General features: G+C 31.8%; 1 protein-coding gene across 1 annotated transcript; it reads right to left on the bottom strand.

Annotated features, from left to right (window-relative positions):
• Window positions 1-4,042: 4,042 nt before the first annotated feature.
• LOC102887426 (cystatin-B-like) lies at window positions 4,043-4,351 on the bottom strand. The gene is given in 1 exon segment (XM_015590866.1): window positions 4,043-4,351. A coding segment is annotated over 1 exon segment (309 nt).
• Window positions 4,352-14,084: the final 9,733 nt, after the last annotated feature.

Raw genomic sequence — 14,084 nt, 5'->3', positions numbered from 1 at the left:
TATTCATATTATCAAGTACATTCAGGGCAGAGAGTGGAAATACTTACCAGTACAGACTAATGTTAATCCTTTTCAAAAACCTTTAAGACTTTTGAAAAAAATCACATAAAACAGAAGCTAAAATCATCTAACACAGTATTACAATGTAGAAAATAAAAGTTGAAAATTTGAAATTAAATTTAAATTCTTTATTAAAAATTCTAGAGATTAATTTTGATAAATATCTAACACAATCATAGTATCTAATAGTTGAAATATAAATATGTCACTAAGGGTTAAAAGTTGAAACATGTCTAGCACATTCAATGGTAATTTTGAAGCTAGTTGAAACAGGATTATTCAGTTTTGGATACTACGTTTGAAATGAACATTGATAAACTAGGTTTCTTGCTGTGGAATATATACAGTATATTAAGCTATTTTAAAAAATTATTTCACAAATAAATGATTGAAAGAATTGGGTAAAGTTAACATGGAATATTTTAGAAGGGCCAAATAACCCTTTTCGAATTTTTGAGAAACTATCATTTGAATGATGAAATCCACTTAATCTATATTTCATCAGAGACGAAAGTAAGAAGAGAGGGCATAATCAATAATACTCATGTCCTTAGATTTAAAAAAAAAAAAAAGTCTAACTATTAAAGCTACATTACAAACGAATGCAAAGCTGCCTAAAGTAATCAGCTCCATCCGCAGAGAGTCCACAGAAGGGCTGGATGCATTTTCTAGGACAAAGACATTATACAAAAACAAAACAAAACAACAACAAAAAAACCGATGATCTGCTCTTAAAATGATCTTCATGAAAACTGAGATTCTCTTCATCGCTGAAAGACTATTACTTCGTTTAAGGTTAGTTCCTATAGATAAATATTACTTTGCCTAAATTTATTATACTATTCTGTACAGACACTCATTTCAAAATGAAAAATAAGGGAGTAGTATCAGGTAAGTATCAGACATTTCAGGAAATTAATGGTTATATTTTTGCTCAGCAGAATCTCACTGGTGTGCCTAACTATTTCTTATGCTTTGAACAAATTTTTAAAAAGCTAGTCTTTAAAAAAAACATTTATTCTCCTTAACTTTTCTACCCCAAATAAGGCTGAGTAAGAGATAACCAAGAAAATATTAAAGATAAAACCTGAACTGAACCAGGGACACATAAGGAGGTTAAAAACCTCTCTGCTCTTTGACATTTTATTCAAACAGAAAAGGTTTTCATCTTCAGTTTGTGACTTTTTAATCTTTATTACACTACCATGACAGCTCATCAATTGTAAGGAAAACTTTTGGAAAGGTCCCTTAGAATTATGTTAATAATATTAATGATCCTTTCCATAACAAGATGAGCTGCTCATTTTGACAAAGGGTGCATATCCATTAAATTTTCACTTTTTTCTCTCCTCTTCTCCCTACCACATCCCACCACTGAAAGACAAGTCTGGAGTGTGATCAGTGTGATCTGCTAGAATCAAAAATTATATGAAAACAGTTACAGCTTTTGTGACTTTGATAATGTTATCTTATTGGTAAATATCAATAACAATTTCTATTTCATATTTTTTCTAACTATAATGCTAGTCATACATTAGGTAACTCAATTTATGAAATATTGTATTAGAAAAAATAAGTCTATATTTTGATCAACAGGATGAATGAATCTAACATAATGAATAAATAATACTAAAAAGTTATTAGTGAACATCACAGTACTAACAAGTGTTTGCCACTTAGTCTTACTCTCAGAATAAAATTTTTCTAATTTTTACTGGTTTCTTGTGGGTTCCAAGTTTCTAAACAATAAACTCCTATTTAAAAATTTTTCAATTTAGAAATTTTAGACCTTATTTATTACCATCATGTTGTGGTAAATGGAGATCATTACTGTTTCAGTTCATCATTTACTTGTCCCTGTAATTCGTAATTGCATTCCAATTTTAATTAATCATTAGTATGTATTTACATTATTATTACTATATAAATACTGTACAATACTGAACAAAATGCTATATTTTTTGCTCGCAGCAGTGTCTCTGTTCCCTTCACATTTGTTTTGTTGTGGTAGTTATTTTCTTGTTTTTTTTTTTTTTCTTGTTAGAGAACTTTCTGAAATACTGGTGATTTTTGCTGTCATTTAAGTTACTTCGTATTCAAAAGTCAAAAATAAAAGGTTGTCTAAAAGTTTGCTTTCAGAGGAAATCCCAAAGTACTTCCAGGTTAAGGTGATGAGAGTGAGAGATTCTCTGTCAAGGAGCCTCCAAACACCAGCAAGTACAGTCGAGTTCTCTGCTTTATGAGTCTAGCTGTCTTCTTCCTGGAAGCCAATCTCTTGGCTGCTGTCATTCAGTGTATGAAAAGTACAATAACTAATGTCTTCCAATTGCTTTTTTCTATTTCTGTAAAAAGTGCCGATGAAAATTTTATAGTAGATACATTGAACCTGTAGGTTGCTTTGAGTACTATGGATATTTTAACAATATTAAATCTTTCAATCCATGAACATAGAATGTCTTTCCATTTATTTGTATCTTTAATTTCTATCATTAGTGTTTTGTAGTTTTTAGTGTACATCATTCACTTTCTTGGTTAATTCCTAAATATTGGATCTTTTTTTTTTTTTGGTGCTATTATAAATGGAATTCTACATTTAAGATTATATCATTTGCAAGAGATAATTTTACTTCTTTTCCGAATTGAATGCCTTTTATTTCTTCATCTTGCTTAATTGTTCTGGCTAGAATTTCCAGTAATATGTTGGATAAAAGTAGTATGAGTGGGTATTCCTGCTTTCTTCCTGACCTTGGAGGAAAAGCTTTCAGTTTTTTACCATCAAGTATAAAGTTTTCTGTGGGCTTTTCACATATGGCCTTTATTGTATTGAAATAAATTCCTTTTATACTTTGTTGAGCATTTTTATTATGAATTTTTTCAAATGCTTTTTCCGCTTCTATTGATTTTATTTATTTATCTCTTTTCTGTGCACATAACATGTTCTCATTTTGCCCTTCTCCTGCTTCACGTAAATTTAGACACTACTACTCCCCACCTTAAGATTTATTTCTGTAAGGAAAACTTACAGAGCTATGTTGTAGAGGACATATCTTTGATTTGGAAGACCAATATCACTTTCCAAATAACACAACTTTTTATTTCTCATCACTCCCAGACTATCGTACAAAGTTGGATATTCAAATATATAAAGAAAATTTCTATACAATATCTACTATAAATATTATGAATTAATCATAATATTATTATGATTAATTGGAAGCCAATTTCGCAGAATTCTATGTAGACCTTTCCTACACTGAAAGTATATTCTCCACTTCCAGTAAATTTCCACAACACCAGATATTATTTTGCTATTGGCAACTGGTAAATAGATTAATTCCAGGTCACCCATTGAATCTGTTCTATTTCTTCTGTTGGTCCAAATATTGCTACAAAGTTCCCAGTGGCAAGTATTGCCTTTGAGAAGTAGTTACTCAAGAAGGGGATAAAATCTGGCATTCTATTCATCATGTCAGTATCACATTAGTCAGCTCCTACCAAATTCTTAATTTCTAGTCTCTTATTAATTAAGAGTCAGATTTGAGCCTCAGTATTGCAATTTTATAGTACTTTCTCTGTCTTCAATTCCACAGTTTTTTAGTCCAGTATAAACAAGCCTTGGCTTTCACGTAATTTCTAATTTTTAAATTATTATTCATAAGTTTAAAAATAAATTTTAAAAAACAGAATAATAAAATGTCAAAATAGATGTCTAAGGTTAATTTTATTTATTTTTATTTTTGCAAAGACTTAAAAACATATGTCTTCAGAGATAATATAAACCTTTTTGAAAGAGATTTGGTTAAGATCATTGATTGAGAGGAAAACCAACACTAGAAAAGTCGTACAGAGACACAGAGGGCTGCGTGGCGTCCCTCCATCCCCAGTGGCACAACATAGAGACGACGTGAATTTATGACCCCAGATGTGTGACTGCAGAGGACAGAGAACTGCACGGATGATAGGCTCGGTTCAAGATCGGGAACTAGAAATACGTCAGCTCGTCACGCCTGCTCTTGTCCGTCAGATAGTCATGCAAGGCCAAGGGCACGTTTGCATGAGGGAGACTCTCAAACACTCGAATGTGTATGACGTCATCATCATCAACTTGAACCTTGATGAAGTAGTTAGTCTCCGCGACCAGCTGGCTCTTGAATTCCACAGCCTTAAAAACGGAGTACTTCCTGTTTGCCTTCTCCAGCTGGGACTTCACTTGGTCGGTGATGGGCTAGATCTCGGCGGTGGCAGGATGGGTGGCGGAGCATCCGCCCCACTTCAGCGGGATACCGCTCATGGCGTAGCATCACGCACGGAGCAGTGGACTGCAGGCGCGGCTGCCAGAGAGCCCTCCGCCTTAACCAATATTTCTTAACGTTCATTAAATTTCTATATTTTACACCAACTATCACAGAAAAATAACTAAGTGGCATGCATTACTTCACACAACTTGTTAATGACCAGAATTTATAACGCTAAAATCTTTTTAAAAGGAAATTTGCAGTATATTTGATAAAGGAGTGTAAAAAGCTTTAGCAAATTTATGTCAAAATTAAGTTTTTTTAAATGAATGGTATTCGCCCAGTGAGCTATATGCACATCATATGGCAATTTACATATTTGCTATTAAATCACGTAATGTATAAATAATATTAATAATGTATTGTAATGACATCACAAAGAATAAATAATTGGTTAACTACCAAACTGTACTTCGATATGGAAACACTTGTTTGCAAAAGAAGATATACATATATTTAATTTATATCATTATTTTCTTAGTCTATAAATACAGAATGAAAAATAAATGAATAATACAATTCATTTACCAAAACACTGAAGAAAACCCCTGACAATATTACAATAACTAATGGGTGAGCCATCGGGAGTTGTGAACAAAGTGAAATCATTTTACTATGCTGCCTTATACATTTACTGAACTTGAAAAAATAGTAATTTATTCTGGAATATTAACATGTGATAGCTCTGGCATATTTAAAGATAGTATTTAAATATCACAGAAAATGAAGATTTTTCACTAGTGAGTCTTTATATTAAGTCTTCAAAGTTTGAAGAATAAATTTTATATATAGAATAATGTTTACAAGCTGTTCTAGACCATTGCCTTTCCTGAAATAATTCATTCTTCCAGGCAGAGCACTTCGTTTCAGAGCTTCTTGTTTAAAGCCTTTCCATGTAGTTGACTCTTCTGTGGGTCTATCATTCTGCTGCTCTGAGCTGCATAACTGTTAATGGCAACTGGAGATTTGATTACCATGACAAAGGACTACATAATGTGCATGTTGCCAAGCAGAAGAAGATGAAAACAATAAAGAATAGACTGAGATTAAAAGCTCTAAACATTCTTCTGGGTGAAAAATTGCCTGACTACAAGACAACTAGAACAAAACAAAACAAAATAAAAATCTGCAATTCCATAAAAATATCATTATCTTAAAAAAACACATTATCTTCTCTTCTTCATTCCACTATGAGGACAATCTGGATGAATCTGTGACTCTGTAACTTAACTTGCTCTGGATGAAAGAGTGATCTTATAAATCCTGATGACTGACCCATATTCAATTCTATTTGATTCAGTTCAACAAATATTCATTGAGTACCAAGTGCAAGGTATTCCACTAGTCACTTTGGGTGGTACTCTGGTGAATAAGACGTACAATGATAAGTGAGAACATGACATGCATTTATGTATATGATGAAATGAAATGTAATATATGTTGTAAAAGAAAACAACATATATTACATTTTTGGAAACTATGTAAGTAAGCATGCAATGTACACACAATATAAAATGAAAGGACTCATAAGTGTATTATTTATCCAGATGAGCACAAGCGAGGACTTAGAATATTGACCATGACATTTCCAGAGGAGTTATTCTAAAATATGGCATTCCAAAGACAGTAAAAATCAAACACACATTGGAAATGACTAGCTATTTTATACTAGCTGCATGTGTCAGAGCTCCGATATATGTTTTCCTATTTTAACGAAGCTAGTATGGTTTAGAAAAGCATGGTGTTACCATGGGCACTTGTACAAGTTGTCATGGGAACAATTTGAAGTGGCACTTCCCCGTACCTTAAAGGGTAAAAACATAATTTAAGAATGATACAAAGGGTAATTTATGACCTCAGCAACAAATAAAGATTATTCAGAGAAGGAACACGAAGAAAAGCACCAGATGAAACTGTTCAAAAGCCAGAAACATGCAAAACCACAAAATTTCCTGTAAACTGTGATGTAAGGCTGGGTGGGGTAAAATCATAGAGATTTTTATGAGGGTTTTTTTTTTAAGGAACATGAACATTTTATCAAGGAGGAAGGATTTTAAGTGGTAGAAAATAAATGATGAGATTTTTCTTCAGAAAGAAATAACTGCATTTGCCTAATATTATAATATAGTTCAAGGAATATCATTATATATAGGCATAATTAGCAATACTATGAATAAAATATTTTTCAAATTTATTGATATCGAGTTTTGAATATTGACTATAACGGTCACAGTCCTAAAACACTAAGATTGATAGCATATAGTTATGATCATAAACCATTAGAAAGGATATGTTTCATATACAAAGGCTTCTTAATACCTATAAATCTTATAGTTCACTATATCCCCAAAATAAGAATTGGAACTTTGAAGGAAATCAATAAAAACATTAAACAAATATTTAGATTTTATAACTTTTCCTTAGAGTGAGACAATAAAGAATTATTTATGCCTTCCTACAGATTTTTTGAAATTCCCGAAAAGATAACAATGATGTTTCTCTTATCTTTTCCTCCTAAAGGAGAACTGGGCTGACTAAATTTGATATTTTCTTTTTTCCTATTCTTACCCAGCTGTTTTATCCAATATCAATGTCAATTCACCTTTTTTTTATCTTGCGGATATCTTTCATATTTCTTTTTTCGAAGTTTGAAGTTTCAAGGGAAAAAAGTCATTCTCTGATTTTGGTGATCTTGCTTAATCACTGTACTATATTTGGCTGTTTTAATAATAAGTTGATAAGTTCGATCATTTCATGCCCAGATATGGTGGTTTCCAAATATCACATAAATTCCAATTTAAACTGATTTTTTTCTAACGTTTTCATCTATTTTTGAGGCATGTTCGACAAAGTCATTGCAAGATCATTACTGTTGCTAAATGCTATTTCTTTCTAAATATTGTCGTTTAAACTTCATTTCTTTCTAAATATTGATATTTAAAAGTGAATATATAAGCTCTACTCTAAATGTAAATTCTGCAAAATTATTGTGTTCTTAAATATTCTTTTTTCCATGTGACAGTTAAAAAACAAATAGGCACAAAGCCTTTGTCTTTGACTCTTCTCATTGAGAGGTAAGGTCAATACCTACTCTTCTTGAGTCTGAATGAACTCGTGACTTCTTAACCATTAGAGTATTGTGGAATTTGCACTAGATAATTTTAAAATCTTGGTTAGAAAATGCAATAGGTTCTCACTTTGTTCACTGGAAAACTTGCTGGAGCTCAAAGCTGCCTTATAGAAAGTTTGACTATTGAAAAGCCACCATGGTGCAAAGCCCAAGACACATGGTGAGACCTCATGTAGACACTCCTATGAAGGGCCCCAGATTTGCTCATGGCCAACAACCAGCATGAACTTCTGGCCATGTGAATGAGCCATTTTGGAGATTTAGTCCAATTGAACCTTCGCAAGAATGTGGCCTCCACTAAGACTTGATTACAACTTCACAGAAGACCTAAGCAAGAACAAACAGATGAGCTTTCTCCAAATTCCTGATCTGCAGCATTGTGAGCAAGATAAAATGGTTATTTTAAACTCCTTAGTTTTATAGCACTTGTTACACAGAAGTAGTTACTGTGACACCCCACCATCCTTCAGCTTGTAGCCTTATGGACTTGTAGTTTACTATTAAAAATCCAATTTACAGAAACATAGAGTACTAAACCAAAATATTACAGACTCAGTATTTATAGAAATAAATAATAACTTATATGTATACCATAAATAAAAGTTATACACAATTATTTGCATTTATAATATTATTATAACTGCATATGCAAATAAAAATAATTAAAAAGAACATTTATGTAAATATTGTCTTCCACTAAAGTGACTATTCTTATATTACATAGGCTTATCCTATTAGGATTGGGCTTTATAAATTGTACACAAGACAAGATATAGATAGTAATTTTTATCAATGAAGAGAATAGTCCCAATTTTCCACAATACACAATGATGCATTAAATGATGGTGATGGTGGTATATTTTTTTCCAGTCTCAGATTTCCTAATAAACTATCCAAAAGGAAGGTGGCTGAATCAATACCTGCTCCAACTTTGGAAATTTCTGTGGCAGATGCTGAGCCATGGCTTTTGGCAGAAGCATAGAGATCAGTAGTTTATATTTCTAATAAATCAGAATTTTTATAAAGATCATAACATATTATCAAGCCCCAGTAGATACATAGAATAAGCGATTATATTATTTATTTGATTCTAGTATATACAAACAATAGAAGATTGTTGAGTTTTCCATGATTTCTATTTATTTCCTCTATGAATAGCAGCTGGTTCTAGTAATTACAAATGAACAGAGTCATTCTAATTAGTCTCTCATTGGGATGCACAACTGCCTTATTGATTAGGCCAATCTGTTATGGAATGCACAGAGAAGAAAGGAACTTTGAATCTAGCCAGTCTCACTACAGTGGAGCAATTCCAATTAGAAATATAGTTTACCATTGCAAAACTGTAATGATTAAATTTCCATATTACCTTAATGCACCTTATAGTTTAGTCTATAAAATTCTAATACTTTACTTCAAAAATTAATGTACTATACCTAATTAATTTTATTTAATAATATCAAATATAAATAATAAATTATAATTTAGTAATATTTTAATAATCTCTTCTGCTATTTCATTTGTTTGGTCCATCAAGTTCTAATTCTATATAGAAATTACTAGTCATACATATACATAAATGTTAAAATCATTTATAGGCATAACATGTACTTGCTTTTTTGTCTGCTTTCTTTATAGACAGCAGTAAAATTTAATATTGACATTTATAGTCCAAATGCTTGTATATATCCACAAAACATCAAACATCAAGTTTTACAAAGGAATCTATAAAGTATTTTTTTTAGATCTTTACAAATTTAGTCTAGACGTTAATGATAGTTGCAAATTATATATTAGAAATTAGAAATTTACAAACATTTTGTTACACTGAAAAAGTCCACAAAACATCTTTTGTATTTTAGAGTGTTTACTATGCCAAAATTTGAAAATGCATAGGCGAGTACATTTCTAACACTCTCTGTAACTTTATTAAAGATTACTAATTCAAAGTAGTAAAACAAATTTTTGGTTAACATTTCTAATTCTTTTTATTATTGAAATAAAGGGTTAAAAGAAGTGTGTGTGTGAGTGTACACACAAATACAAATGTAAAATGTTTTTATTAATGAAATTTGAATAACTATGAAAAATTAATGAAAAATATTAATGAAAAATATATGCTATTCATATATTTTAACTAGAGATTGAAATATCTACACTATCATATTTCTAACAGAAATATAATATACTGGATTATTTATAGCCATTTATACCTATCACCCTTGATATCTACTTCATTAATTTTTTTTGTGATTTTTAAAAATGTATTTGACATATACATTTACTGAATTTAAATTTAGCTAACCTACATAAATACCAGCAGTATTTTATTCAGGATAAGAATCTACAGAACTAAGAAAAATGGTCAGGATTATTTATTTTGCTTAGCATCAATGTACATATCTCGAAGTTTTATTTTTGAATGTCGTAAATTGCTTTAAATCGTTGCCTAAATATCAACTGCACAAAAATACACTAGCTAAAAAGACCTGTCAACATGTTACAGAAAGATTATAACACTAAATATTTTAGAGAAAACTTTATTATATGTAATAAAGTGTGCTATTTCTACTACACAAAGGATTCATGTTAAATGCAATCACATTTGATAATCATATAATAATTTGTTCCAAAATAGAGAGAGGATAATTGGACGAACACTATTTAGGCTACTAAAGCATTCTGTCTACAGTCATGTACAAAATGTTACTTGTTAATTATCTTCTTGTCAGAGTGTAATTTTATGAAAGTTAGGATTTTTAGGTTATATTTTAATCAAAGATCACTGAAAACTTAAATTGCTTGATTGAATGTGCCCTCTGAGCATGAACAAACCTGACTCAAAGTCTTACAAGAATTAAGACTGTCAATACAACTGTAGACTCTAGACAAATGCTAAGACATAATGCATCCCAAAGAGTTTACTGTTTTTCATGAAATTTTGAGAAGGTAAAGATAAGAAATGTGGGCTCTGTCTTCAAAATACATATCTTAACAATAATACAAAAATAAAAACAAATTAGAAAATGATAAACTTTAAGCTTTATTGTCTGTACTATTTTAGCACTATCGAATGTAGATTACTATTCAAATTTATTTTAAGAACTGTTAGCTGAGCAGCAGCTTTGTAGATGCTCATATTAAATAGATATATTTTATCAATCTCATTTTTTAAGAGAGTGACTGAAGTATTGGTGATTGCAAAAGAGATGTTTATTCTGAGACTAAAACAATAGTCCAGTCTATTGGAAAAGTGCCTCGGCATGGGAAACACTCCCTGCTGAGGCAAAGGGACTTATGTAGGACTCTGCATTCTCTGCTTCTCTGCACATCAAAAGCTTATGCAAAATGTGAAGTGTGGAATACAGGACAGTCAGCCTCAGATTTTAATTGAGTGAGTGAAAAGTTATTAGGCAGAGTAATTTTCCAGGGATCTTGACAAAACTGAAGAGATTAAAGCAATAATACCCCAATTTGATGGATTAGTTTTGTAGCCAGAAGATTAATTAGCTCTATGGAGAAGAGGCAAAATAGTATCCAAGAGTTTTAGAATATATAAATGTATGTATGTTAGCAATAACTAGGAGTAATTCCAATCAAGACTGTGAAATCCAGATGGCTGTTTATAGAATTTCGTATTCTTCTTAATGATCTAAAGAACTGCTTGCAGAAAGAGCATGAGAAAGATAACAATGGCATTCAAACACATATTCTGCTTTAATTTAACTTTAAATGTTAAGATGCTTCTTGCTGTTCTGATGTGGGAGTAGATAAAGTTATTTGTTGTCACTGACATATCAAGTCACTTGACACAGCGACAGGAAAATGGTTTCAAAGACCCAGCAGCTAAGAAAGTAAACAAGCTCATTCAAAAAACAAGTGTCTAAAAACAAACTGTACTCATTATCTATCTCTATTCAAAACACTAAAAAAAAAGCACTATTTAACAAACTTATCTTTTGGTCATTTTCATGGGTAAATATCAAAAAGTTTAAAAATTATTTTTTGAAAATTTCTTTTCCTCCTGTTCTTGTCCCTAGTCTGCTATTTGTTCTCTACACAGGCAACTATTTCTTGTGCATTCCCTTTCTTATTTTTACTTCTGAGATATTCTCTGCATAGGCATGTATAGGCTATTAAAAATAATAATAATAAATTAAAACACTTCAGCAAAAACTATCAAGAATAACCAAAGCAAGTCATTATTTGTACTTTATGTCTACCATGCATTTAACCTTGTGTTTTGGAAAGTAGGAAGCTTTTGAGGAGTCCATCCCTCAAGATTTGCATCATAGTATCTCCCCTCTTCTCCAAAACCAGTATCATTTTAACTGCAGCTCTCATTAATGAAGTGATCACATTCAAGACATAAATAGCATCCAAAATAATTAATGATATTCCATGATCTGCACATTTTTTTCATTCCCCATTATATTCCTACTTTTCTTCATTCTCTTCCACTTGGTTTTTCTTCTAATGCTCTTGACTTTTTCTTTCCACACTTTATTTTATCCTCCAAATCCTTATTTCTCTTCCATTTTCTCCCTTCTTCCTTCCTTCCTCCTTGCCTCTCTCTCTCCCTTCCTCCCTCCCTCCCTCTTTCTTTAATTCATCCGTTCCTTCCTTCCATTCTCCTTATCTTGCTTTTCCTGACTTCATAAAGTTGTTCACATCTTTCCGAAAATTCTCACAGGACTTTCAGTGTGTTCTATTATAATTACTCTTTGATATTGTGTGTCTCAGTTTATTTTATCCATCTCTCATATTGTTAGTTCCCTGAAGAGAAATTCTGTATCTGTCATATTGGGTAACATTAGAATCTTTTATTTACCAAATACAATGTTCTTAATATATGTTGGTTGAAATGATGGATAATTAAATATAATAGAGCAAATGTTTGAAGATATCTCTATCACATAAAATTATACTTCATCCCTACAAAGGTAAGTGGAACTAGTTGATGGAATCTAGAGGGAGACAGATGTCAATTTAATATATTAATGATGGGGTTAAAAGCATTGTGTAATAAAATTCATTCACTGTAAATGCTGAAACATTCTCCAGACTGTCACAGAGTATGGTATAGATGAGATATAAATATTGATAGCTAGCTGGAACAGCTGTCTAGAAGATAGGCTAATTTTTTATTCTATTCTATTTTGTTCTCCTTGAAAGGAGAGCCTGAGAAAATAAAGCTTATACCTGAGCAGTTTATTTGAAATTGTGACCCCAAGATATAAGACTAAGGATTAGGTAGAATATGGAGTTAGCCATCTATTTGGGCTATTGTTTCCTTCATCCCCCAAACCTTCTAAGAATTCCTATGAAATGTGTGCCTGAGTAAAGAAAGGATACAGAATTTATCCACTAGTCCCAATCTGCCCTGATCAAATGTTGCCCTTAAGGGCATGGGTTTCTAGGCAATTACCTGTGTTCCTGCCTAGGATTCCCTCAGAACCCAGGCCGCTCCCATCTTGATTTCTGAATATCAGCCAGGATTCCAAGCTCTCAGGTCATTAAAATGGCCAGTGTCTTTCTGAATTCCTCTTTGCTTCAGTGGCTCACGTAAGAGGTGACAGTGAGAGGAGGGGAGGTGGTACCCAAGAGGCAAGCAATTCCTTTAAGTGTTGAGATTCTATGTCTCCTTTCAGCGGCTGCCAGAGACGTTAATGAGTAGATTGGTTTTCTAATTATTTCATTGCTGCTTGAAAACTTTTCATCTCCCTCATTTCTCAAATAACCATGAGCTATAATATCTATGGGAAGGGGGGAAAAAACAAACAAACATGAATGTTCTTTATAATCAGCCTACATTTGAACTCTGGCTCTCTTCTTTATGAACTGGGTCCCATGGGCCAGTCAATTTATTTTACTGAGCCTCAGTTTAAACACCTCTCAAATGAAAAATAATAGCAATTAACTTATTAATATTATTATGAATATCCAGTGTGATTAAGGAATCAAGTGTCTAGAACATAATCAGTGGACAATAAATGTTAGACTATTTCTCTTCTCCCACCCTTCAGTCTGTTTTCAATTCTCACCTCCTCTATTAAGTTCTCCCAGCTTCTTGCCTCGAGAATTAATAGTGCCCATAGTCCCTCCTAACACATAATTTACCACAGAATGCTAAATGCTCTTTTTAAAATTATCAGTATTTTTTTTCACAAACAATTAAAAACAAAGAAGACAAAAACAATTTTCTAGTGATTCAACCGTATACAACTCATGCAAAATCAATGTCCCTGAAGTAGAAACTGTAGTTTCAACTCTTAAAGCAGTAGACAAGCAACATAAACTCTGCAGATGCTCAATAACATTTCCTGAAGATAACTATTTTTGAAAATGGCTGTAAATTGCAATGGATATAAGCAAAATAAAAACCTGGCCTGAAAAAATATTTCTGTATAGTGAACCGAACAACAGAATTCATAATGGACAGTAATTAGTGTAGTGTTTGTTTTTCAGTTTCAGTTTTTTACTAGAATAAATTGATCTATAAAATTCTCTTCATAAGATAAGTTAACATAAAACATTTTAATAAAATTAGGCCTTTCAAAGGTTGACACTTTTAGCACTACATGAAGGAAAGAACTTTT

The sequence above is a fragment of the Pteropus alecto genome, unplaced genomic scaffold (assembly GCF_000325575.1).
Source record: "Pteropus alecto unplaced genomic scaffold, ASM32557v1 scaffold72, whole genome shotgun sequence".
Classification (NCBI taxonomy): Eukaryota; Metazoa; Chordata; class Mammalia; order Chiroptera; family Pteropodidae; genus Pteropus; species Pteropus alecto.
This window is presented reverse-complemented; position numbering and strand designations above follow the sequence as displayed.